Source organism: Zerene cesonia, unplaced genomic scaffold (genome assembly GCF_012273895.1).
Source record: "Zerene cesonia ecotype Mississippi unplaced genomic scaffold, Zerene_cesonia_1.1 Zces_u001, whole genome shotgun sequence".
NCBI lineage: Eukaryota > Metazoa > Arthropoda > Insecta > Lepidoptera > Pieridae > Zerene > Zerene cesonia.
In genome coordinates this window covers 4,074,933-4,099,452 of record NW_024045131.1, presented here as the reverse complement: position 1 = coordinate 4,099,452, position 24,520 = coordinate 4,074,933, and the positions used below count along the sequence as shown (strand labels likewise).

General features: G+C 34.8%; 5 protein-coding genes across 5 annotated transcripts in view; 3 read left to right on the top strand and 2 right to left on the bottom strand.

The window, feature by feature from the left end:
- LOC119838211 (scavenger receptor class B member 1) overlaps nt 1-10,085 on the bottom strand; it is a 75,545-nt gene extending 65,460 nt beyond the window's left edge. Inside the window, exon 1 of the mRNA XM_038364059.1 lies at nt 9,832-10,085. The gene's annotated coding sequence lies outside the window, so the exon portion shown is untranslated. The remainder of the gene's footprint in view (nt 1-9,831) is intronic.
- Nucleotides 10,086-12,003: 1,918 nt separating this feature from the next.
- On the bottom strand, nt 12,004-16,397 carry LOC119838149 (zinc finger protein OZF-like). The gene is made up of 6 exons (XM_038363983.1): nt 16,187-16,397; nt 15,495-15,642; nt 14,311-14,364; nt 14,007-14,117; nt 13,269-13,706; nt 12,004-12,775 (listed from the first exon to the last, which is right to left on the bottom strand). The coding sequence occupies exons 1-6, from the start codon at nt 16,325-16,327 to the stop codon at nt 12,021-12,023; spliced, it is 1,647 nt and encodes a 548-aa protein (XP_038219911.1). The 5' UTR covers nt 16,328-16,397; the 3' UTR covers nt 12,004-12,020.
- An 809-nt stretch (nt 16,398-17,206) lies between these two features.
- LOC119838153 lies at nt 17,207-18,250 on the top strand. Its single transcript, XM_038363987.1, has 2 exons — nt 17,207-17,415; nt 17,682-18,250. Exons 1-2 carry the CDS (start codon nt 17,262-17,264, stop codon nt 18,110-18,112), a joined length of 585 nt encoding a protein of 194 aa, XP_038219915.1. The 5' UTR covers nt 17,207-17,261; the 3' UTR covers nt 18,113-18,250.
- Nucleotides 18,251-18,548: 298 nt separating this feature from the next.
- LOC119838152 lies at nt 18,549-19,976 on the top strand. Its single transcript, XM_038363986.1, has 2 exons — nt 18,549-18,958; nt 19,360-19,976. Exons 1-2 carry the CDS (start codon nt 18,757-18,759, stop codon nt 19,854-19,856), a joined length of 699 nt encoding a protein of 232 aa, XP_038219914.1. The 5' UTR covers nt 18,549-18,756; the 3' UTR covers nt 19,857-19,976.
- Nucleotides 19,977-21,074: 1,098 nt separating this feature from the next.
- LOC119838101 (codanin-1) overlaps nt 21,075-24,520 on the top strand; it is a 12,897-nt gene continuing 9,451 nt past the window's right edge. Inside the window, exons 1-4 of the mRNA XM_038363913.1 lie at nt 21,075-21,220; nt 21,297-21,385; nt 22,243-23,697; nt 24,370-24,373. Coding sequence (XP_038219841.1) covers nt 21,134-21,220; nt 21,297-21,385; nt 22,243-23,697; nt 24,370-24,373 — 1,635 coding nt within the window. The 5' untranslated portion in view covers nt 21,075-21,133. The remainder of the gene's footprint in view (nt 21,221-21,296; nt 21,386-22,242; nt 23,698-24,369; nt 24,374-24,520) is intronic.

The following is a 24,520-nucleotide window of genomic DNA, read 5'->3' as shown; positions in this document are numbered from 1 at the left end:
CAGCACAAGATAAGTTTTATACATATTTATGTATATGTATAGATATATATTTCACAGGTGACTGACTGACATAGTGATCTATCAACGCACAGCCCAAACCACTGGATGGATCGGGCTGAAATTTGACATACAGATAGATGTTATGACGTAGGCATTCGCTATGGAACCATTTTGTCAAATGCTACTCCCAAGGGGATAGAAAAGGGGATGAAAGTTTGTACCGCAAAAATTTATCAAGACCGTGAGTGCGAAGCCGCTGGCAACAGCTAGTTTACCATAAATATTAAAGTTGCAAAATGCGGGCTGTTCTCAACAGTTTAATTCTTATACGATTGGCCACTCAACCTAACTACGCCAGGTTTGATAAAATAATATAGCCCACTAGCTGCGTCCCGCGGTTTCACCCCCGTACGTCCGTATCCCGTAGGAATATCGGGATAAAAAGTTGCCTATAGTAGTACCAAATTTCATTGCAATCATTTCAGTAGGTTTTGCGTGAAAGAGTAACAAACACACACACATCCTTACAAACTTTCGCATTTATAATATTAGCAGGATGACACTTATAGATAACGTGACTTTCTATTGGTAAAATATTTTTTCTAATCGGTTCAGTAGATCCCTATATTACCCTCTATAACATCACAAATTCACAAACTTTTTATAATACATTTGTGGACAACTACTTTAAGCTATCTACTGCCTAATTAAGTGTTATTTATTTTTTTATTATATTATACAGGTTTTGTACAGGTCCGTGTGACCCTCAAACGTCAATTCAAGATAAATCCATATAAATCATCTGCGCGATGTTTCCGTATCAGAGCAATTACGTATCAATACAAACACTGGAGTGGCATTGATAACTATGAAATTTAATCTCAATGCACATTGGCAGGATTTGGCTTCAATAGAAATGGGACTTTATTTTATTGAAGTGAAACTTCTTTAGAATCGTTGTGATTTCAAACCTGATGCAACGGAACAAACGACAGGTAAGAGACACATATACAAAAATGTGTAGAATATAGCCGACAAAGAATGAGACAGAAATATACATACTATTTTATATATATTCATCTTATTTTATTGTCGATTTACTGAAGTTTCACTTCTATCGTGTGTAAATCACACACAGACCTTTTTTTTAAGTAGTAAAAACTTCACCCAGTCAAGCGTAATGAGATAAAACCCATATTGAAATCACCTCTTTCTGATGTCGGTGAAAAAGGATAATTTGGGCACGACACTCGCCCTCGTGCAGGAAATCTCAAGTCTAGCGCACATAAGATAGCCTGACAGAAACCTATTATTTGTACAATGAAACACCACAATACACACTCATTTCCTTAAGCAGTCAGCTAAGGTCACCAATATTTGCATACAATATAAATATTATGTGAGTGAGCAGTACTATGGTACAGAAGTTAGTTTTTATTCTCGGAACAGACAAAAGGAAAAAATAATCTCATCCTAATTAATTATTTGGCCGCCTCCTCGGTACGGTGGTTAACGCGTCAGCGTAGAACCGAGGGGTCCTAGGTTCAATTCCCGGTGGGTACGCACTTGCCTATAACAAAAATCGATCTGTGAATCAGACGTATATCATCTGCCCCATACCCCACCACCCAACATGGGGCTTCACTATATATCGTAACTAGCTGCGCCCCGCGGTTTCACTCGCGTAATCGAAATCTGAAGACTACTAGGTATGCCAGCCACTACTACAATGCTATAATGGAAGCAGAAAGTTTGCAGCAGCGGTTGACATACCAGCAGTCAAGCCGGCTCGCTATACAGCGCATGATCTCATTGGGGCTGGCCCGCACACGGCGCACCAGGGATGTGCATCTCTTTCGCATTAATTGCACTTACCTTAATGCTTAATTTTTTTTTTATTATATATATTATTTGTATAATTCTTATAAATTTTTTGTAATGTTTAAGAACGTATTTATAAGAACACAATTGGGAGAAGCCCCTGGCTCTTGAGACACAGTGTTATACTAGTTCAGGAGCCTAAGGATTCATATACATGCAGATGTAACGTTTTTATCCAAATAAAAATTTTATTATTATTATTATTAAGAGTATAGTTTTGGCAATTGATTACCCAACCGAACAAAAGATGTTTATTATAACACGTGATATCAAACTGAACTGACATCACTCCTTTGAATTTTGTTTTGTTTAACTTATCAAAACAAACAAGGTTATGACAACACAATGATGGTCATCATTTGGGTTTTCAATCTTGTATTTTTGTATGTTTGTAACGTTTTGACGCAACAACCGCTCAACTGATTTTAAAAAATTCGAGAGCTGCAACTACACTGATGATCATAGTCATTGTATATGTACCAAGCGAAACAGGGGCAAACAGCTACTGCGTGCTGCGTCTTTACGCCTTATTTCAATAGAATTAGATCTAGTTTGAGAAAAAAAATCGTCGTAAATATGAAGCTTGAAGATAGTGAATACATAATGCAGTTATGATAACAAATAATAAATGTCCCACAACACTTTAAATTCTCTAAAGGTCCTCTGCGTGTTGGATCTATGTCCCCACGTTAGCCTTCCAAAAGACCGGGTGCTTTCCTTCTGAAGGTACCCGAGTATTATGGAGAGATACACATAATAATAAATCTTTATACCTTTTAACCTGCTAAGGTTTTACATAAAACAAACAAAGGTTTTAACAACCATATATAACAGCTGGGGACCAGCGTTTTGGGCCAGCTCGCACCGGGGAAGTACCACACCCGTACAGTAAACCGGCCTAAAATAGTAGCACGCTACTGTGTTTCGTTCGGTCAGTTGGAGGAGGCGGAAGCCTTCTTTCCAGTCGTCAATCCTTTCCTTATTCCTTGCCCCATAAAGCAGGCAGCGCATTCACAGAGGTAATGCCTCTACCACTGGGTAGGACTATAGGTAATCTATCTCTGTACCAAATTGCATACAGATACGATATGCTGTTTTCGCGTGAAAACATAATATTCATCCCATACTTACAAACTATCGTGTTTATGAGCAGGACATATAGGATATATATTTGTGTAAATATATGTATATGTTGTACGTAAATTTGATTGAATGTTTAAAAGTATCTGTTTTTCGTCCCGCTTATAGTTTAGCAGTATGCTCGTTACCTTTTACCGTGGTTGCCTGGAAGAGATCACGTCTAAGTGATAAGGCCGCCAAACAAAGTTTGCTTCTATGTACAATCTTGTTGGAGAGTTAAATAAATAAACGTCCAATTAGATTCCACGCTTCTAAATCGAATAATTTAGTCTATACAAGCTATATATGGGATGAATTCAAAAGCCAGCGATTTTACAATTTTCTATACACTCATGCGCCAGCATGCATAAGATAATTACAGAAAGAAACGGCGCGAGACGCTCTCTAGAGATAATAATTAGATTTACAGCCGGTATGTAATGAAATTCCGTATAGTAATGGATATCCACGTTTTTGCATAGGGAAATGCGTAATTTTATAGTATACTAGCTGACCCGGCAAACGCTGTTGTGCCTTACTCTTGGGGTATGAAAATAGATGTTGGCCGATTCTCAGACCTACCCGATATGTACACAAAATTTCATGATCATCGATCCAGTCGTTTCGGAGCAGTGTGGTAAATAACATTGTGACACGAGAATTTTATATATATAGAAATAGAGAAGATTTGTGTATATTTGTATTGCATAGAGAAATGAATAAACGGTTCTCAAAATTGTATCTTAAATTGGTGTGGTCGAATACTTTATGTATGACGATGATATAAAACTTATTTCAAGGTTAGTAAAAAGTAATAACCTACCAATATAACCGTGTTAACTTTTAAAGATTTAAAAAATTAGGTACGGACCTCGATTCTATTGTATGTTTTATGTTATATAACCTTTTACTGGGTGAACCGAACTGAGGATTCTTTTGTGTTTGAAAGCTGGTGCCTCCTTTGTGGTCCATTTAAAAACTTATCCAAAAATTTGATCACGATGCGGGATTCGAACCCGCGTTCTTTGCCAAACCGTAACAACGCCTAGCCTCTCGGCCACCCGTGATCTCGCCACAGTAGTCGAATTTCTTCTACTCTGTCGGTTCTATGTGCCTAAGGGGCACCCCACGCCATCTATTGATTTTTCTATTCTTTCAAAATTTCTCATTTATAAACCTTTTTCATGCTATACAACTAAAAATTAAAATTAAAACATTACCAATCAGTTTGTAATCTTTTCTATTCCTACAACATCTACTCTTAATTTTTCCACATATTTCACAACTTCTATCAGTAATTTCGTCATCATCCTACTTTATCCTACTAAATCTACTAATATTATAAATGCGAAAGTTTGTAAGGATGTGTGTGTGTTTGTTACTCTTTCACGCAAAAAAAAAACTACACAACCGATTTTAGTGAAATTTGTTACGTAGATAGCTGGACAACTGGAATAACATATAGGCAACTTTTTATCCCGATATTACTACGGGATACGGACTTACGCGGTTGAAACCGCGGGGCGCAGCTAGTTATTACATAAATTTACCCAAATTCTTCAAGCCTTGGTAGCAATGATACTTAACTCTTAACCAACACATAATAGCACAGCTTAGCGACAACTTAACGATTCATTAGGCTGCCTAACCTCGGTTTGACCATGCTCCAGCGGTGTTGGCTTACGCCATTGCGCATTCAAGGTTTCACATGTCGATCGGGTCAATTCTGTTGTATAAGGACTTGGACTGGGGTAGTTTATCAGTAGTAACTGACTTGACGAGGATATTCCTACTGGTTGACCCATACGAGTAGGAATTTATTTTTCCTATACGGTATAGTATAGGTCTGATTGAGCTATTTTTGGGCAAATTTAGTATTTCGTTAATGTCTTATGAAGGCATTGAACAAAATATTTATTTATTTATTTAATATGAAGGAAAAAATAGTTTAAACTGGCTTTTCGCAAGAAGCCTCGCTTGCATAGTCAAAGCAATGAGATGTTTCGCTACTAGGATACGATAACTACCATAAAATCGCTTCATTGCGACCTGTATAAAACGCAAACGCATTTATAATATCATTAAAATATATAATATGTTATTAGGTACTTATTAAAAAAAAAAATGTAAGTACGTAATCATTGTTACAACGCTACCAATCGTTCCTCTGCGATACAGTTTTTTTGTAAAAAAATCGCTTAGAAAAAATTTTGACCTACCTTGACGCCTAAAACCAATACTTTTTGACAGATTCAGTGTCAGGTCTACAATTAAGCTTTATATAAGGACGCCTTAATCTAAAATACATTACAAGCTGACCCGGCAAACACTGTTATTCCTTCCTCTTATCATTTAGGGGTCTAATAAATCTCTGTTAAATGCTCACAACATTTAATGAGAATCTGTCTAGCCGTTTCGTACGCGTATGGTAACTAACATTGTGATACCAGAATTTTATATATATAGAAGATATATTTATCACAAGCGGATAAAATTAAACAACTCTTGTAAATTAACACAGAATAAGTATCCTCTTAGTATTATAAATGCGAACGTTTGTAAGGATGTGTGTGTTTGTTACTCTTTCACGCAAATACTACTGAACCGATTGCAATGAAATTTTGTACGTAGTCAGCTGGACTAACATATAGGCCACTTTTTATTCCAATATTCCTAGGGGATACGTACTTACATGTGTGAAACCGCGGGGTCCAGCTAGTACGTTCATAAAGTTACAAAAACAAAACATTTTTTTCGAAAGTGTATATGTAATAGTCATTAAGACGCTTTTTTAGCTTCACTGGTACTGCTTATGACTCGATTTTGACCCACTTTAAAATGTATTCTTATCAAGGATCAGTGACAATACGAATTTCATGAGTTTATCTTACTATCCTGATCCGATGGCGATCCGTCGCCAGGATTAAATAAGAGCAAGAGAGAAGGTTTAGTTTATTCTATAAATAAAGCGTATCTTATAGATTTTCTTTGTAAACTATATTTCCTATTTTTAAACCTAACCACTTTAACACATACAGCACTATAATTCTTGTCACAAGCATTAATTGATCTAGGCCGGTTCTAGAGCTAGGTCCAAGTTTAGATCCAGGTGGATGTGTAACCTAACCGGATTTAAGGAGGTTAGTGATATTACATTATTGCATTTTTTATATTTTTTCCGTCTGAGACGGTTATGTAAATAATATGCAAGTTGAGCGTTCGTTGACCCGGATTTATATCAGGAGGGGTGGTATTTCCAAGTGGGGTATAATGACTCGTAATGAAAACCTATTCAACCGACTTCAAATATCAATTCGGTTGTAATTTTTTTTTTGTTTTTGCGTTCGTGACCTGATAAGCTTTCGATGTTTAGATTTATTCTATATGTTTTCTTTTGTACGTGTGTATGTTGGAACACAAGCAGATGGACCGATTTTGATGCGAAATGACGTAAGGCACTTGGCATACAATTATTCGATTTAGTCTGAGTCGGGGTTTTTTTAAATCAAACTATTAATTTAACTTAGTTGTTACAGTATAAAGTATCTTTACAATACATATTTTGTTATATTTAAACATACATGGATTACAGAAAATTCCATGGGTTACAACTTACAGCTAGTGCAGAGATAAAGTGAACCCTTGATGCAGCCTCATCCAAACCACCAGCACATACACGTTTCTAACAGATAAAAAATCTATTACACACACAGAGCCGCGATGGTGCAACGAGCTCAAGGCACAGTGTCGAAAGTGACCTTTGGTGACACTTGCCGAGTCGAATCACGCGCGTCGATGTCACTGCGCACCGGACCTGCAATCTAGATTTCTGTCTATCTGGATGTGCTTATACGTTTGAGGCACCTGAGCTGGTCCGCCTGATGGTAAGATAACACCAGCGCCCATGAACAACAGAGCTGGGGCATTTGGAGACTGCTGCTTCCAAGAGGTAAGAAAGGGTTTAATGACGGGTATAAAGAAATGGATTAGGATTGGAAAGGACAATGGAAGGGTATAATGGCAGTCCATTTTTAAAAATACAAAATAAATTCATTATGAATTCTATATGAATTTACTTAGAGATAGGTCACACTTGTATGACAGACAAACATACATCCAGGCATTCTTACAAGATTCGCTGCTATAATATTAGCTAGGCCAGTAGGACACTTCAGATTTCACATAAAATAAAAGAATATATTTGAAAATCGCTTCCAACGACATCTGACACACAAAAACAAGACAACACGACATCATAACAGACACTCGGTTTCCAGTCGTACATTACGTAGATGTAGATAGATTGACAGATAGACTTTATGACTTGGCTAAACCTAGACTTTCCCGTGTGCAAGAAAGTGCTGCTGTAAAGTAAATCAATACCCATGTGTAAATATACGTGTGAAAGTGTGCTATACGCAAAATGGCTGAACTGATTGCGATGCGTTGGCATGTTTTATTTGTTGCAAAACTTATAGGACGACATCACTCTACTTAGCTCGCAAGAGTTAAGGGATGGTTGACCCGGTCATAAATTGGATGGGTGACAATTTTTTGTAGTTGTTCTCTAACTTATTTGCACGGAACCCTTAAAGGAAGTCCGACTCGCACTTGACCGATTTTTTATATAATTGCAATCACCTATGATTATCGTATCGACGAGAGCCAAGTCAGGCGTAAAGCTAGTATAACGCTCATTAAGCGTTTATCAATGCCGTCCGACGAGTCGTTACGTCGTCGTTACGTACACGTTACGTTATCGTGTCGCAATGTAAATAATTTTAATGTGCTGCGCTCCAAATTAGTGATTTTATTGTGATCAGCATGTAGGTTATTGTAATTTATGTTAAAGATTATGCATGTATTTTCTAATAGATAAAAAATAACATAGAAATAATTAATGCTTGTAGACACTATAATCTATCTACTCTTTTAATAAAATGAGGAAATACATTTTTTTGTTTGTGTCTATCACTGCATAGAATAAAACAAAGTCGCTTTCTCTGCCCTATGTCCTTGTGTATGCTTAAATCTTTAAAACTACGCAACGGATTTTGATGGGTTTTCTTTAATAGATAGAGTGATTCAAGAGGAAGGTTTATATGTATAACATCTATTAATTTACTCCGAATTTAACGCGTGCGAAACCGCGGGCAAAAGCTATTAAGGTATAAACTATAAACCCAATAATAATAAGCCAATATTGAAAATTTTGCGACGCTAGAAAGCCTCATTGTTCTTGTATTTAGGCTGCATTTTTTAACACGATTTTATCAGCTACACTTGTATGTAACCGACTGCTTTAGACTCGATATTGACCCACTTCAAACGGACAGATTTAATTCGAACTTTGTACACTTATCAAGGGTCGGTGACGACACAAGAATTTCACGAGTTTATCTTTTTTATCCTGATTAGGATCACCGGGATTAAATAATTACATATACTCTTTATAACAGCAAGTTAAACAGTTTAGTTATTTCCATAAAGTTCAAATTCAGGCGTATTTTCAACCAACTTGAAAAAATAGGTATTTGTTTAACAACTACAGCGTATGTATATTTATTGTGAATTTTACCTCTGGCGGAGTAGACATCCGCCTAGCGAAGATCTATAGAATATCTATATATCTAACGGATCGTCACTTACACATAAACGTTATGAATGCAATATTGCATTTGAATTACAATTTATAATTCCACATATACGCTCTATTAAACCCGTTATTGTGTGTCAATGATCCATACACATACAAACACACACACACACATACGAGCGCATAGCCTACACATACGTTGTACAGTCAGAAAGTATAGACCCTTTTAATTGCGAGCAAATCTTCAATTTTGCCTTCAATAAATGTGAAAGTTTGTATGTTCGAATGTCGGTTGCTCAATCGCGGAACTGCTAAACTGGTTCGAATATAAATTTGGCATATTATTGCAAAATTAATGTTCATTTTTTAAATGTATCATATTTGCATTTATATCGGCAGTAATTACTCAATGATACTCGGAGGTTTGAAGGATGACGAGCATGCTGGTGATAAATTCACATCACCACTGCTCGAAACGGCGAAGCAAAACATCGTGGGGAAACCAGAATCAAATTCCGACGAGATGTGACGGTGGATTATGGCCTGAGCCCTTATAGGAAGCCAGTATCCCAACAGTGGGAACATATATGGGCTGGTGATGATGATGAGTCTTTTAACATGATCATATCTAATCGCACACTAATCAAAGCCAACTATTGTTAATAAAACGAAGATATTCTATTTGCATATGCTGACAACATTGTTACGATACGATTACGATATTTAAATATCGTAGACCATAAAAAATCGATTAATAATCAAATGATCTTGCGAAATGAAGTGAAAATGACAGTTACTAAAGCAACATTTATTGCCGTTTTAATTAATGGACGAAATTCCTTACATTCTTTTTAACGAAATTGCGATGTTGTTCCAGCTTAAAAAAATAAGATAGCAAAACTATGGCGGCATTATAACTTATCGACTTTAATTGACTAATTAATAAAATCTGCTAAATGTTATGTACAAAGTTTCATAATAATAACTTTATCGTCAAAATATATCTTACGATTATAACAAACGGAGAAAACGAATAGAGCGAAGGAAAGTTATAGTACTACTAGTACCTACATCATACTTTGTTAATGTAAGCACCATTAAACATGCAGAAACTCTCTAAGAATAATTATGAATACAGACATAGTACGTAAGTCGTAACTATCCACGTTTAAAAATAATTGCCGCGATCATATCTCGACATATGAATATAAATGGCATCAAAATAGATAGCTTACCTTAACGCTGACAGCAAGTTCAGAATATACGATTTACATACACCAATTACGAAACACAGCACAATTTTTTTTTTCGAGCACAACAATATAAACGCGAAATTCACGAAAAATTTTGACAGCTGTCAAACGGTTCCCGCCGCGGGATAGAGCGATACTTTTTTCTTTTATAAAAGTGGCCAGTTCGTTGCAATGGAAAACTCCTTCGTACAAGCGGCGCATTAAACGTCGCAGCGCTAACTAAACACTCAAGTTACTTGACCACTTTCCAATTTAAGAGACGACGTACATTGGAGTAGTTTGTTGAAACAATGAATGAAATTTCTTTTCAAAAAAAATATAGCAATGCTTACTAATCTATTGGAATTTGGAAGTGAATAGGTGCATGCAATTTACAGGCTGTAACGGTTGATTAGATTTGGATAAAACTGATTTTACACGAGCAGCGGATATCCGCAAAGAAATACACCTTATTAAAATAATTGGGTAATTGCATATCGGCTATGTAGAGCAAACCGTTTAAAGCATTATTTATTTATTTAAGTAAAATAACATAGCGCCTTTTGTAATCTTATTGTTTGTTTGTTTATTATTACCAAAATAATGTAACATTCGAGCGGTGGAGACTTGATACACCGACCTGTACTACAGGTATCCTTACCTACTTCAGGCACCAATTATCCACATTGTTTCTTAAACAACCTATTTATATTTATATTTCTTTATTCCAATATATTTCACTGACCGTTATACTTTACAATATAGCCATAGTAAAATTTAATTGAGAAAGCGTAACGAAGTTCTTAACACACTGATATAAGAGTCAATATCGATTACTTTGTAATTGGCTAATTTAGCTAATAGCTCATCTTCGTTTAACCCGCATACACGAAGTTGTGAAATTGCCAACTTTGTGTACATAAATAATTAACTTAAACCATTATTCAATCATATTTGTATTATATCCTATTGATGATGGATCAGCATGGGGTTGAGAATGATAATGATGATGATTGATATGATAATAAAATAATAACAATGAAAATTTTACATTTTTCTTTGAAAATATACAAGTACACAGCTTTACTTTGGGAGCTTTTTAAAAATTAGAACTGTATTAAAACGTGTAAGTTGCTTGATGGTTAACAAAGGACTAACTTAAATCTAATTAAGTAAACCAACAGGGATACTGTACGCTTATCGCTACGAGTATTCCTAGTCAGCCGATTTCTTTCGACCGGAATCTTGTCGCACGACTACATATGAGAATATTCCTCCAAATATATATGTTACTAGCTGCGCCCCGCGGTTGCACCCGCGTATCCCGTAGGAAAATCGGGATAAAAAGTTGTCCAGCTATCTATGTACCAAATTTCTTCGCAATCGGTTCAGTAGTTTTTGCGTGAAAGAGTAACAAACACACACACATCCTTACAAACTTTCGCATTTATAACATTAGTAGGAATAGGATAGTAGTATAGGATAGGATAGGATGCTCAAACACCGAAAATGTCTGTAATTTATGTTCAGAACGCACCGTGGATATTCTTCAGCTGAGCTTCTTTCAACTTTTATCATTCATCATCTCATCAAATCATCTTCTACTGTGACCACAAGACATTGTGTAATATTTACTCAAATTAAATGAAAACATTTTTATTTCGCTCGCATATGGTTTACAGGATGTTACAGAATTATTGTATCACATACTCGTATACTCATTGCAAATGGCGTGCAAATTTCTACCAAAATAAATAAAGGTATTCTTTATCTAAACTAATATTATAAAGAGGGAACGTTTGTATTTTTGTGTGTAATATTTACACTGAAAAACTGCTGGACCGTTTTCAAAATTCTTCGCCATAAGGAAGCTGCAACTTCACTGAATGACATAGGCTATATATGTACCACGGGCGAAGCTGGGGCGAATAGATAGTTATATATAAAGCACGTTTTACATGTATCTTACCCTAGGATCGTAACAGATTACAATAATGCACACACATTCACATATTTAATTCGGTTCATTAATTAAAGAGTTTATTCATAACAAACATACAATATTTTTTTTTAAATATTAGAATTCTCCTGAATGAATATTTAAACGTGATTTAAACTATTATTTCTTTGGAGGATGAGTAGGGTACATAGAGATTTGTAAAATTAAACAACACAATATAAATATAGTTTATTCACTTCTCGCTACACTTATGTCTCTTCAGACTACCACTTTGCGAAAACTGCGTTTCGCACTTTCCGCATCTGAACGGTTTCTTTCCCGTGTGTACACTCAAATGCAACTTCATGCTACCATTCACAGCGAACTTTTTATCGCAGAAATCACAGTTATACCTCTCCTCTATACCCGCATGTACCCGCATATGTTTCGACAAGTTCCCAATTTGCTTATTACACACTTTACACGTGTGCGCTTTCACGCCCGTGTGTACACGCATGTGCCGCTTCAGCTGCCCCGTCTCGCGAAATGCGCGCTTACAGACGCAACACTCGAACGGCTTATCGCCCGTGTGTATACGCATGTGGATCTTCAAGTACCCGCTGTCAGCGAACGATTTCTTACACACCGCGCACGCGTACGGTTTCTCGCCCGTGTGCGTCCGCTCGTGCAGCTTGAAGCTGGCCATCTGCGCGAACTGCCTATCGCAGAACGAGCAGAGGTACGGTTTCACGCCCGTGTGTACACGCATGTGCACTTTCAGCGTGGTGTACGCACGGAACCGCCTCGCGCACACGTCGCAGCTGTACGGCTTCTCGCCCGTGTGTTGTCGCTCGTGTATTCGCAAATAGCTCTTGCTGGAGAATCTCTTGGCGCAGACCGCGCACGCGTGCGGCTTGGCGCCTGTGTGCGTGACGTGTATGTGCCGCTTCAGGTGTGTGCGTTGGGGGAAGCTGCGCCCGCATATGTCGCATATGTACGGGCGCTCGCCTGGAAAATGCATTTTGTATGATCTTTATATATATATCTGCATACATATATAAAAGAAAAATCGCGCTAGTAGCGCTATTTTTAGCTCAATAACGGCTGAACCGATTTCGATGAAATTTCGTACAGAGGTAGATTGAAACCCGAGATAGGAGAAAAGGATTCTTCACTGAGTGACAGCCTATCAGTGCACAGTATAAAGCAGTCACTTCCCGCATCTGTTCCTATTTATGCGTATGCTTGGATCTTTAAAACTACACATCGGATTTTGATGTTGATTTTTTAATAGATAGAGCGAATCAAAGGGAAGATATATTTTTTTTTATATTCATATATTAATTTTATTTTATATCTATTCTTAAAAAAGGTATCTCATACATAAAGCAATTCAATGTTACAAAACTACAAAAAATTGATCTATTAAACTACTCAACGCGTGCGAAGCAGCGCGCAAAAGCCAGTACACACATATACAACATCCTATCAATTATCTCACCGGTGTGCGTCAAAATATGCGATTTCAACGTTTGATTGTGCCCAAACGACTTATTGCATATATTACAAGCAAATTTTTTCTCCCCCGTGTGCGTCTTCAGATGCTCCTTCAGTCCCTTCTTCTTCCCGAACTCCTTTTCACAATGGCTGCACTTGAATTTGTCCGTGTGTACCGCGAAATGCTTTCTCAACAGTCTAGCTGTATCGAAACTGATGCGACACAAGCTACATGTAAACACGTTGTTATCACCGTGCTCCTCCGTGATATGCTTAATTAATTCTTTGTTCCGTTTGTGCGTTTCCTTGCACAATATGCACGTGTACGTTTTCTCCGTTTTGTGTGTCTGTATGTGCATTTCTAGGGAACCGTGGTAGGTGAACTTCTTTTGGCATACGTCGCAGGTATACTTTTTCGCGTTGTCCGGTTTTCTGTCGCCATCTGAAAAGTTCAATTTAACCGATTTTAAAAAAATAATGTAAAAACAAGAATATTAAGTGAAATATTATAGGAGAGTACAGAAATTTATCCATTTATACAAGAGCAATGTGTTTTTATACGTAATTAGTAGCCTGGGAACACCTTAGTAAGGGAGGGGGGGGGGCTCTGGCCCAGGGGCGCCTTGGCCCGAGGACGCATTAATCCGGGGGCTGTGGGGCCCCCGGATTACACGGGGTCCTTGTGTCATCGATGAGACGGTAGCCATGCCCCTCACCAAGTTCAACATCTGGTCAAACTTACCGTCCGTTTGATGTGGTGCGATCCAGCCTGCGACAGGTTTTACTTCTTGACTCTTCAAATATACCAACGGTTCGTCATCCATATCCATCACATCCAATTGATATTTATCACCTGTGATGAAACATTTTTGATTATAATCCTACCATTTTCCTCATTCTACCAATCCTACTTGTGTGTGTGTGTGTGTGTGTGTGTTTGTTACTCTTAAAAAAATCTAGTTGATGTGTAGTGTGTGTGTGTGTAGTAGTTGATTGACGAAAGAAACTTGTCTAGAATATAAATGTGAAATTATTAGCTTACAAACCATCGGAATTGTCTGCTTGAGTTTCCGTTGCTTCAACTTTCTCCATCTTCATATCTGAAAAAACACAATTGAACATTCAATAACCAATATTGTTTGAACATTGTTGTTTTCTGGTTGAATTGGAAAATGGATTTTAGCATTTTCTTGTGTTTGATTTAACGCGAGTATTATACATTTTAATTTAAAAAAAAAAGGAATAATATAATGAATAAATCGTGTTTAAAATCCGTTTTAATTTCTAAATGTATTTTAACAACAACTAAAACTGAAAACATTTATACTTATGATAAATTAATGAGTAACCTAGATACTATACAACAAAATCCCTTTCTGTCTATCGACACATGTGGCTGTATGCTTAGATCTTTAAAATAACCTAATACATTTTGATGGGATTTTTTCAATTGATAGACTGATTCAAGATGTTTATATGTATAATAACATTTATAAAACTACTCTGAAAAGCTAGTTATGAATATAATGTAATAATGAATGCATTAATTATAACTATTACCAATTTTCGATTATACTCTTACTGAGAAAGAACTACAAAAACTCTTATAACTCTTTTAAATGTCACTTCCATAACGTATATTTAATAGAATGGAATTATTTAACAGCTGATCTACTTTTGAACCAACTTCAAAAAAAGAGGAGGTGATCCATTTGACTGTAACTATTTTTTGTATTTGTAACTTGATAACATTTAATTACCAAATGTTATATTTTATTTTGTTTCCATCACGAGTCAACTCAGCCAGAACAGCACTGTGCAATTAAAAATATTTTTACTGCATATGATATAAAATGAAAAAGAAAACTGTATACACTGTATTTTCCTGTGTTTGATTTTAGGCAAGTATTATACATAAAGAAAATAAAGTTTTTTTGATGGATTTTAAACTTGATTTATTAATATTATTTAACCGGATGTTTCAAACACTTTACGGCGAGTGTGGTGATGGAGAGCCTCCCCTTTCTTTCTTTCTAACTTTAGTCTTTATTTTCTAATAGTAATCATCTACATCATCATCATCAGCCCATATATGTTCCCACTGATGGGACACAGGCCTCCTATGAGGGCTCAGGTCAATAATCAGACCAATAAGGTTCAAATAGTAATGCTTTCTTTTATTTTCTTGTATTGACACTTATAAATTAGCTCATATTAATTCAATCATTACCTTTTAATAGATATTCGTTATAATACTGCATAAACCTGTCTTCGCTGGACATAACTAACTGTCGAAACGTCTCCGCATCTCTCAACCTCGGTATACAATCTTCACATATTGTGTAAAACATTTTAGCACTGTCTACTACTGGTTGTATCTGGAAATTGAGCAATATTATTAAACATTACATGTATACGAATATTATAAAAAGAGATTTGTATGTTTGTAATGTTTTCACACATAACTACTGGACCAATTTCAAACATCTTTCACCATTAGAAAGCTGTAACTTCACTGAGTGACATAGGCTATATATGTACATCGAGTGAAGCCGGGGCGAACAGCTAATGTTATATAATAATAGTTAAACTTTAATAAATACTACTTATTAACATTTACTACAGGTCCTTAAATAACTTTGAGATTTCTTTGTAAGTAGTTATTTTCTTTGTATTAGATTTGTCTATTATAGATTTCTTTGTACATAACTAACATTTCACCCATTCAAGGCTGTAGGCACACGTACATCTGCACGATGTACTATCGCTCTACATTATTGCTAATTAGAATTTTAATAAAAAACTCATAACAATTGAACTTGTTCAAGACAGAATTTAATATTTAACAATAACTTTATAGAATTAGAATTATGTAACATTATAATGATTTAAAAATATCGTTTATGAAAATGATTAACGTACAGTTATATTAAAAGTGTTCTGAAGCATATAATTAAATATTTCATCGCGCCCCTGATAATTATAGGGCTCATTTAGACTTCTAAATGTGCCTCTAGTGTGACAACATCTACATATCCCGGTTATGCCCCACGTTTCAGACATTATCGTGATTATTTACGTGTTTATTTGTTTATAAGTTATTGTTTTGCTTTGTACATACTAAAAATATTAATCTTATTTTGTCAAAACTCAACTGTCAAGTTTTGTCGTTAATGTTGTGTATTGTACAGTATAAATACTGGGCCTATGAGAACGTTCTCTTTCTGTCAAATTATATAATAATAAAAATAACAGAACACAACTTTATTCATTCGTGTTATCATACTAATATTATAAATGCGAAAGTTTGTAAGGATGTGTGTGTATTTGTTGTTCTTTCAAGCAAAAACTACTGAACCGATTGCAATTAAATTTGGTACGTAGACAGCTGGTCAACTGGAATGATATATAGGCAACTTTTTATCCCGATATCCTTACGGAATACGCACTTAAGCGGTTGAAACCTCGAGGCGCAGCTAGTTCTATATAAATTCATAAAAATATAATAATAAAACATAATGTACATATATCACTCGTCATGCCTTCGTATCGTTGTGCAGAAAGCGAACGCGAAGGGAAGCGCGAAGTTTTAAATAGATTAGCCATGTACGAAATTTGCATTTTAAGAATAAAATAAGCGATTCGTCTAAGAATAAGCGTCGCCTACTGTTATAATACATATCGTGACGCATTCGTATCGTTATGTAGAAAGCGAACACGATTCAGAATCTACCACAACAAACATTAGAACGCCTTCAGTCATAGTTACCTACCCCCTAAATGAAACGAGCTTAATATATGAAACATATTGCATACTCTTTATATACTAGAGTGAGGAAATTAAACACTGGCAATATAAGTTTAGTCGTAATGCGCACAGCGTATGTTATATACTACGTTATGCGTCACTGTCAGTTGTCGCTGTCACTGTTGTAGGTAAACAATAATATTTCCTGTTTTGTATTATTTTCTTTTATTACTAAAATGAGTATTGAAAATGTCGTCTGATAAAACTATTAATAAATTAATAATTGCAGTCAAAAATAGACCTTGCATCTACGACCCCACCCACTGTCATCATAAAAATAAAAAAGTGATAAACAAATGTTGGAACGAAATTGCTGTTGAGCTTAATGAAAAACAACAAAAAAGTACGTTATGTTAATTTTAAAAGTTGTTTAGAAAGTAAAAACTTTTTAACGGATTTTAAACGCGATTTATTCATTATATTATTAACCCGACGTTTCAAACACTACAGCGAGCGTGGTCACGGGGAGACTTTTAAAAGTTGTTGCATTGTTTCTAATTGTGCTGCGTATTTAATTGAAATTTATCGTTCTTAAAAGTTTATCGTCTTACATAACTTTAACAAATTATACCAACTTAAAAGCATTTAAATATACTATTTACTTTATAGTTTCAAAATTAAAACGACGTTGGAATGGACTGATGAGTAGCTACGCAAAATACAGAAAGGCAAATAATTTAACAAGAGAATCTATAAATGACCAATACAAAGGCTATAATATTGGTCCCCAGCTGGATTTTTTAGAGCCCCATTTCCAGCTTTTAACTGACCAAGACAGCAACTCGAATAGCAGTACGGAAAATGAAAGTACACATGAATCAGTCATCGAATCTCATGAAACACTGATAACTCAAACAGATGATATAACCTATCTATTTTTAAGTTATGCTAAGACATTTCGGAAGTTATCACCAAAAGTGAAAATTTCCCTAAAACTAGAATTGGCGAATTTGTTTTTAAAAGCGGAATGGGATCAAATACAGGATAGAGATTATAGTATACCATTGAAGATGGAAACGCACTTCTCTGATGATGATTGATGATGAATCTTGAAATAACTAGTTGATGCATATTAAATGTTAGATATTGGTTTGTGAAGCATTTGAACAAGGGATGATGAAATGTCATTTCTTGAGAATTGAAGGTGTTATAATGGAGTATTAAAAATATCATAAACATAAGTATTTTTTACAAACAAAGACTATCCTTTAACACCCAATAAATAGGTGAAAAATAAAAATTAAGGGAATAAAAAATAAGTACAATAGCATACCAACATGTCTATATATTTTACAGCATCACTAATATTAATATCAAATTAAATGACAATTTTATCAATACAAAGGTCGAAAGTTAAATAAACAACCTATTAATTTTAAGAATATTCATTAAATATGATTTATGTTGACTAAATAAATTATTTTAGGATCAATAATAAACAGATTTCTTAAAAATGTTATTGGCATGTATTGTACTTTGCCTGGCAGAGATGGCTTTGTGTCATAAGACCGCCATTTGTCAAAATTTCTTTGATAGAATTGCAGCTTGGTCTATTTATACCACCAATTGAACAATTACGAATATAAATAAATGAATATATTATTTATTCATAATACTTCAATGTTGTATCGCATAAAGCATATGAATTATCTGTGCCGCTAGCTAGAGAATCGATATCACTTCGATGTCACCAGCACAGTCGGTAAACGTCAGAATGTCAAACAATCACGCTATAATGTCGGAAGCCGAATTATTTACAGTATCGCTGATAGATGCGGTTAAGAAAAGGCCCGTTTTGTATGACGTCAACCATGAAGGAGGCGGCAATAAAAATATGGAAAAACACACTGCATGGAGCGATATCGCTACTGAGCTTCAGGAAAATGGTATGTTAATTATTCTATGATAATTTTTTATGACAGCTAACTGTCACATCTGACAACTGTTACTTCTGTGGAAATTAGGTACAACAGATTAGTAATAAATAGCAATACGTATATTTTATGTAGCTTGTTGCATGCCTGTGGAGACATCTGTTACCAAATGTCTATAAATATACATAATTCTCGTGTCACAGTGTTAGTTAGAAATTTCCTGTGCATATCGGGTAGGTCTGAGAATCGGTCAACATCTATTTTTCATACCCCAAAATGATAAGAGTTAGACAGGACAGTGTATGCCGGGTTAGCTAGTATTTTTAAAAAAAATATGAAATATCTGCGTAAAAATTTATGATATGGAAATACTTCATACATGTAAACATTAATGTATAAACTATGGATTGCAGAAAATGTAGTGAAAAAGCGATGGAAAGGCCTCAAAGAATGCTATGTCAAGTATAAGAAATCGAGAAGCTTAAACTATTCTAATCCCACTTACGATCAATATAGGAATTGGCGGTGGGCATCCTATTTAGAATTTATGGAGCCACATTTGAAAGGTCTGCGAAATGTGGAAGATAGCTCTCTCAATGTTGAAGATTACGTATATGAAGAAGAAAGTTCTAAAGAGGAGGAAAATGAAACCAATATATTTGACGATTCCGCAAACAACATTGGTTCAGTATCTGATGTTGCTTCGCCAAAAAATTCTCCAAGTTTAAACGTTCAACAAGTTAATAATGTGGAACCGGCAGACGACATACATTATTTATTTTTAAGTTATGCTGAGACTATAAGGAAGTTGCCGCCAAAAAAACAAATCCTAATTAAATTGGAAATGGCGAAGCTATTTTCTAAAGCTGAAATGGAAAGCTTGGATAATAAAGACATTTTCGACTCATAATTTCTTCACAAAATTACATGCTTATTTTTTATAGTAAATTAAGTTTATTTTTGTGGTTTTTGACTTGACGTTGATAAAATTCTGCTCATATCCTTAGATTCCTATTCTAAGCTACCCATATTTGAAAAATATTTAATATTTAATGAAAAGCTGTTCTTAAATTTTTATTCCTTAAATGGTAAAGTATGTCATCATACATTTGAGGTAAAACAGTCATTAAAAAGATGATTATAACTTTATAATAACAAAATGTATTTAAAACATCGTTATATTTCGATCATCTGTACTATTTTCTCAGTCGATATCACTACGATGTCGCCAGAACAGTCAGTACTAGGAAATGACACATTGTCAAATAATCAGTTGTATGTCATAACAATTTGCATAAATAAAATTGAAATCCTATCTCTCCCACATACACTAAACATTAGCGAAATCCCTTTATTGACTGAAGCTAGAGAGTGGGATAATACTGCGGCACTGGAGTCATTGACTACAAGTCCTTATCTCTGAAACTGAATTATTTATATTGGCGTTAATAGATTCGATTAAAAAAAGAAAAAATTGCTTGTTCAGTGATAATTTCATAACAGCTGACAGAGATGTTGGAGACCTTGTGTTGCCATATATTTAATATTTGTCAAATTATCGTCTAAAAATCTTGAAATATTATGTAATAATATATATATCATACGCCTGTATTATTATGTGTTCGATAATGCACAAAATTTTATTAGAGTGTTTATTTTAAAAAGCGATGCCAAGGTCTTAAACGCTTTGTTATGAATATTAAATCGAGAAGTGTATAATATTCATATAATATTAATAATTTGTTTTCAATTTTAATACTGTTTTAGAATTGAGTTTGGAAACAAAAATATGTTCTAGTTTTTTATGTTTTTAGGATAGATAGGATAGATTCCCATCTACTTAAGTACTAATTCTAACTCAATAATTCTTTCACGCAACACGCAAAGCTACATTATCACAGACTATTCTCACATCAACCTGACGAAGCCAGGCAGGTGACTAGTATGGATAATGTAAAATTTTAAGGTTACTTTCGCTTTTTGCGATTAACTTTGAAGGAATTGATTACTTAGGATTCCTTCGTTTTTAATATTGGCAATTTTATTTGAATGTCGTGTTTATGTAAAGTCTGTGCAAAATAAAATGTCAAAAGAATTTGTAAATTTGACATTTGTCAATTGACATGGCTAGCAATTTAGCGCGCAGTCTCGTAAATCGATCGAAAATAATACTTTTTGATAAAAAAAATGTCTGATACATTAATAGAAAGTGTCCTCTTGGGAAAAATTAATAATGATCTATTAATTAAGTGGCTAAATGACGAGTCTATTGAGGTTTATAACCTAATATCAGTTTGTTTTCATGGTGTTGATGATACACATTTTAAAACTATTTTTTATTTTATTTCAGGGCGCGCCGGAAGACTGTATATTATTTTGCTGTAATAGGAATGAATTTGCAGCTTATTTTCTGTCTTTTTTAAGGATCCAAACTGATGCGTGAGTGTTGTATTTTACATTTGAACTTAGAGCAGTTTTAAACTTAAGTTTGCGAAAATACAAGTCAAAAATGTTTCAAAGTTTTAGTAACTCAGGTTTTAAATGAACGATAAGTACTAGCGAAACTATATTGGTATATTTGTATTTAATTTAAAGATAGTAGAATATAGTTTCTTACATACTTTTAATATTTCCAATGTTATTACATTAAATCCATTCTTTAAAGTTTTCAAACATGTTCTGACCTATTTACCAAATAATGTATATTTTATCAAAAGACGTTAGATTATTTATAAAGCTAATTATACTGCGTAATATAACTAATATGTATGAAATTTGGCACGGCCATGGATTGTAGTCTGGATTTGCACATAGGCTATTTTATGAGCTGCGGGGTACAGCTAGTTAAGATAGACTAGATAAAATAATTAAGTACATTATTGACCACTTCACATATGATTGTAATGAAAATTTAGTTAAGTTTCTTTTAAAAAAAGTAGAATAAGTATTCTTTGGGTGAATACATTTTTGTTTTTCTTATTTGACAATTGAACCACCAATATCTATATGTTATTATTAAACTATCTATACATATAATAAAACATTTCACCATTTTTTCTGTATAATAATAAAATAGATAAAATAAATGAATACATAAAGATAAATTTTTATCATACCCAGCCAGTCAGCTGTATATTTATGTTTTGAATTTCATTTGTAGACAAAAGTGATTCAGACAATAGTTGTATGGTGTTCATTTTTTAAAGTTTTTTTTTGTTGTATATTTTTGTACTTTTTAGTTTTATATGAGTAATAAATATATAAAATAAATAATAACAGAAAAAAATTGCTTACAGAATTTTACAAACGAACAGCAATGCTTTACAAATACTCAATCAGACTCCAGAGAAATCGTTAAGTCAACGAAAACACCATCGTTCCATCAGCGATCCCACATGCGAAAATGACAGATCCAGTGATAATCTCACGGTCAAAAGTGACCGTAAAACTCAAGAATCGCCAAATCGCGAGAAGAAAAAGACAGGGAGGCGGGTCAAAACAAAGCTGTTTACAGATGAGAAGACAAACAACCAATCTCTGTTATCAAACCAATCATCAGATGAATCCAGATTGAGTATTGGAGTTGAACGAATTGTAGTGTCTAGTACACCAATGAAGAATGGCTTCAAACCGGACAGTAGTTTCATTACCAGCCCCGTAACTCCAACATCTAAAAGCTTCAGTGAAAGATGCGATACGCCACGCCTCTCCCGGCACTCAAGGTCACAAGACAAAAGCATAAGCTTTGGGGACTATCTAGCAACCGCAACAAAAAGTTCCAAAAAGAAACGGTCTAGCCAAAAGAACACTTCAAACGAGGATGTGAAAGTGGATTTGGACCTGAGTAACTCGGAGATGTTTCCAGAGATCGGAGCGAGGAAGTCTAGCTCGCTGCGGTCGGAGCGAAGGAGGATAAATCCAACAAATATCGACACAAGTGTTGGACAGAAGAGTATGTCGTTGAACAGTTTCAGTGACGCGTTTCAGCAGCCTCCGTTAGCTTTGGAAGAGAACTTAGCGTTCAAACCGCAGTTACAGCCGAAGGAGACATCCGGAAACTTTGACGCCGAGCGTAATATATTACGACAAGAAAGATACAAGCTGATGGAGAAATTCAACATTCTTAACACGAGCGTGTCGCCGAAAGTGACGCCGCAAATAAAAATCACGCCACGGGACGCGGTAGATAAAAAAATACCTAGCAAATGTAATTACGAAGAGGCGGACGTTGCCAAAGTAGTGTATAAGGAAAAAATTGACATACTAATTGATATATATGACTCTTTATTGAAGAACAATCTCATCCTCAGCGTGAATACGGAGATATACTTTCTCATATCGATTCTGCTATCGAAACAGGATGAAAACGATTATAAACAGAACGAATCTCAAATGAGTGACAAAACGGAGAAGTGTATACTAAAAAGTATACACAACAGTACGTATTTTTCAGTGAAATCGCTGTGGAACCTGCGGTTTGTGTTGGAAGTGATTTTAGATAAGAGTGCATTGAAAACGTTAGGCGAAAATAAGAAAGTGCGTGGTTTCTTTCCGGATTTGGCTAAGTTTTTATTGAACTCATATGGTTTGAAGTGCGAGGCAGATAGTGAGAGGAAACCCACGCAAGAGGAACGTTGTTCGAACGGCATTGTGTGTTTTAATTTTGAAACGGACAACGCAGATAACTTTCCATCGTTGCTGAGCTTCCAGAACTTTAAGAAACAGCGGGATATGTTCTATGAGATATTGCGGTGAGTGACTTTTTTACTTTAGTAGTAGTAGTTGGATAAATAAATGATTTTTATTATTTATATGTTTTAACATTCTCTTAAATTGTTAATTTTATAATTGTCATTGAAAAGAACCGATGTGGGAAAAATGTCTTTATTGATATTTGATTTTTTTCTTTACTTCAAATGCAATTTCTATTGTCTTTGTATCATATGCTTTTACAGTCTCTCATTCTCTCTCAGCTCTCATTAATTTGTTCTTAGAATTTCGAAAAGCTAACATGAAAGTTGATTGGTCCATGGCGAGTGGCTAGTATTAAACAGTAATAGTCACACACAGTGTTACAATCTCATCTGCAACATGTTGATTTAAAGTTTAAATTCAAAATTTAATTAATTTTTAATGTACTTGTAATTTTGAGTAATTTTATTATTCATTTTATATGAATTCGAATTTTAACTACTGAAACTGACAAATCTTATTCAAGTTTTGTACATTTATCAGGGATTGGTGAAGATATGTAAGGATTCAATAATTTCCTTATATATTCTATACTAGACGCTCGTCCCGGCTCCGCCCGGATATTAAGATTCTTGTCCCAAGGGAGCATTTAAAAAGGATAAAAAGTATCCAATCACCCACGTCAGCTCATACACTGTCAGTATATCAAATTTCGTCAAAATCCGTTTCAGTGCAGTATATTCAGCGTGATTGACGGATAAACATCTAAACAAACAAACTTTCACATTTATATGATTAGTGTGATAGTGTGACTATAGTGTGTTTTTAGTAAGTGTATTTTTATTAAAAAAAAAAGTACGCTATAATGATGGTTTATCGTCG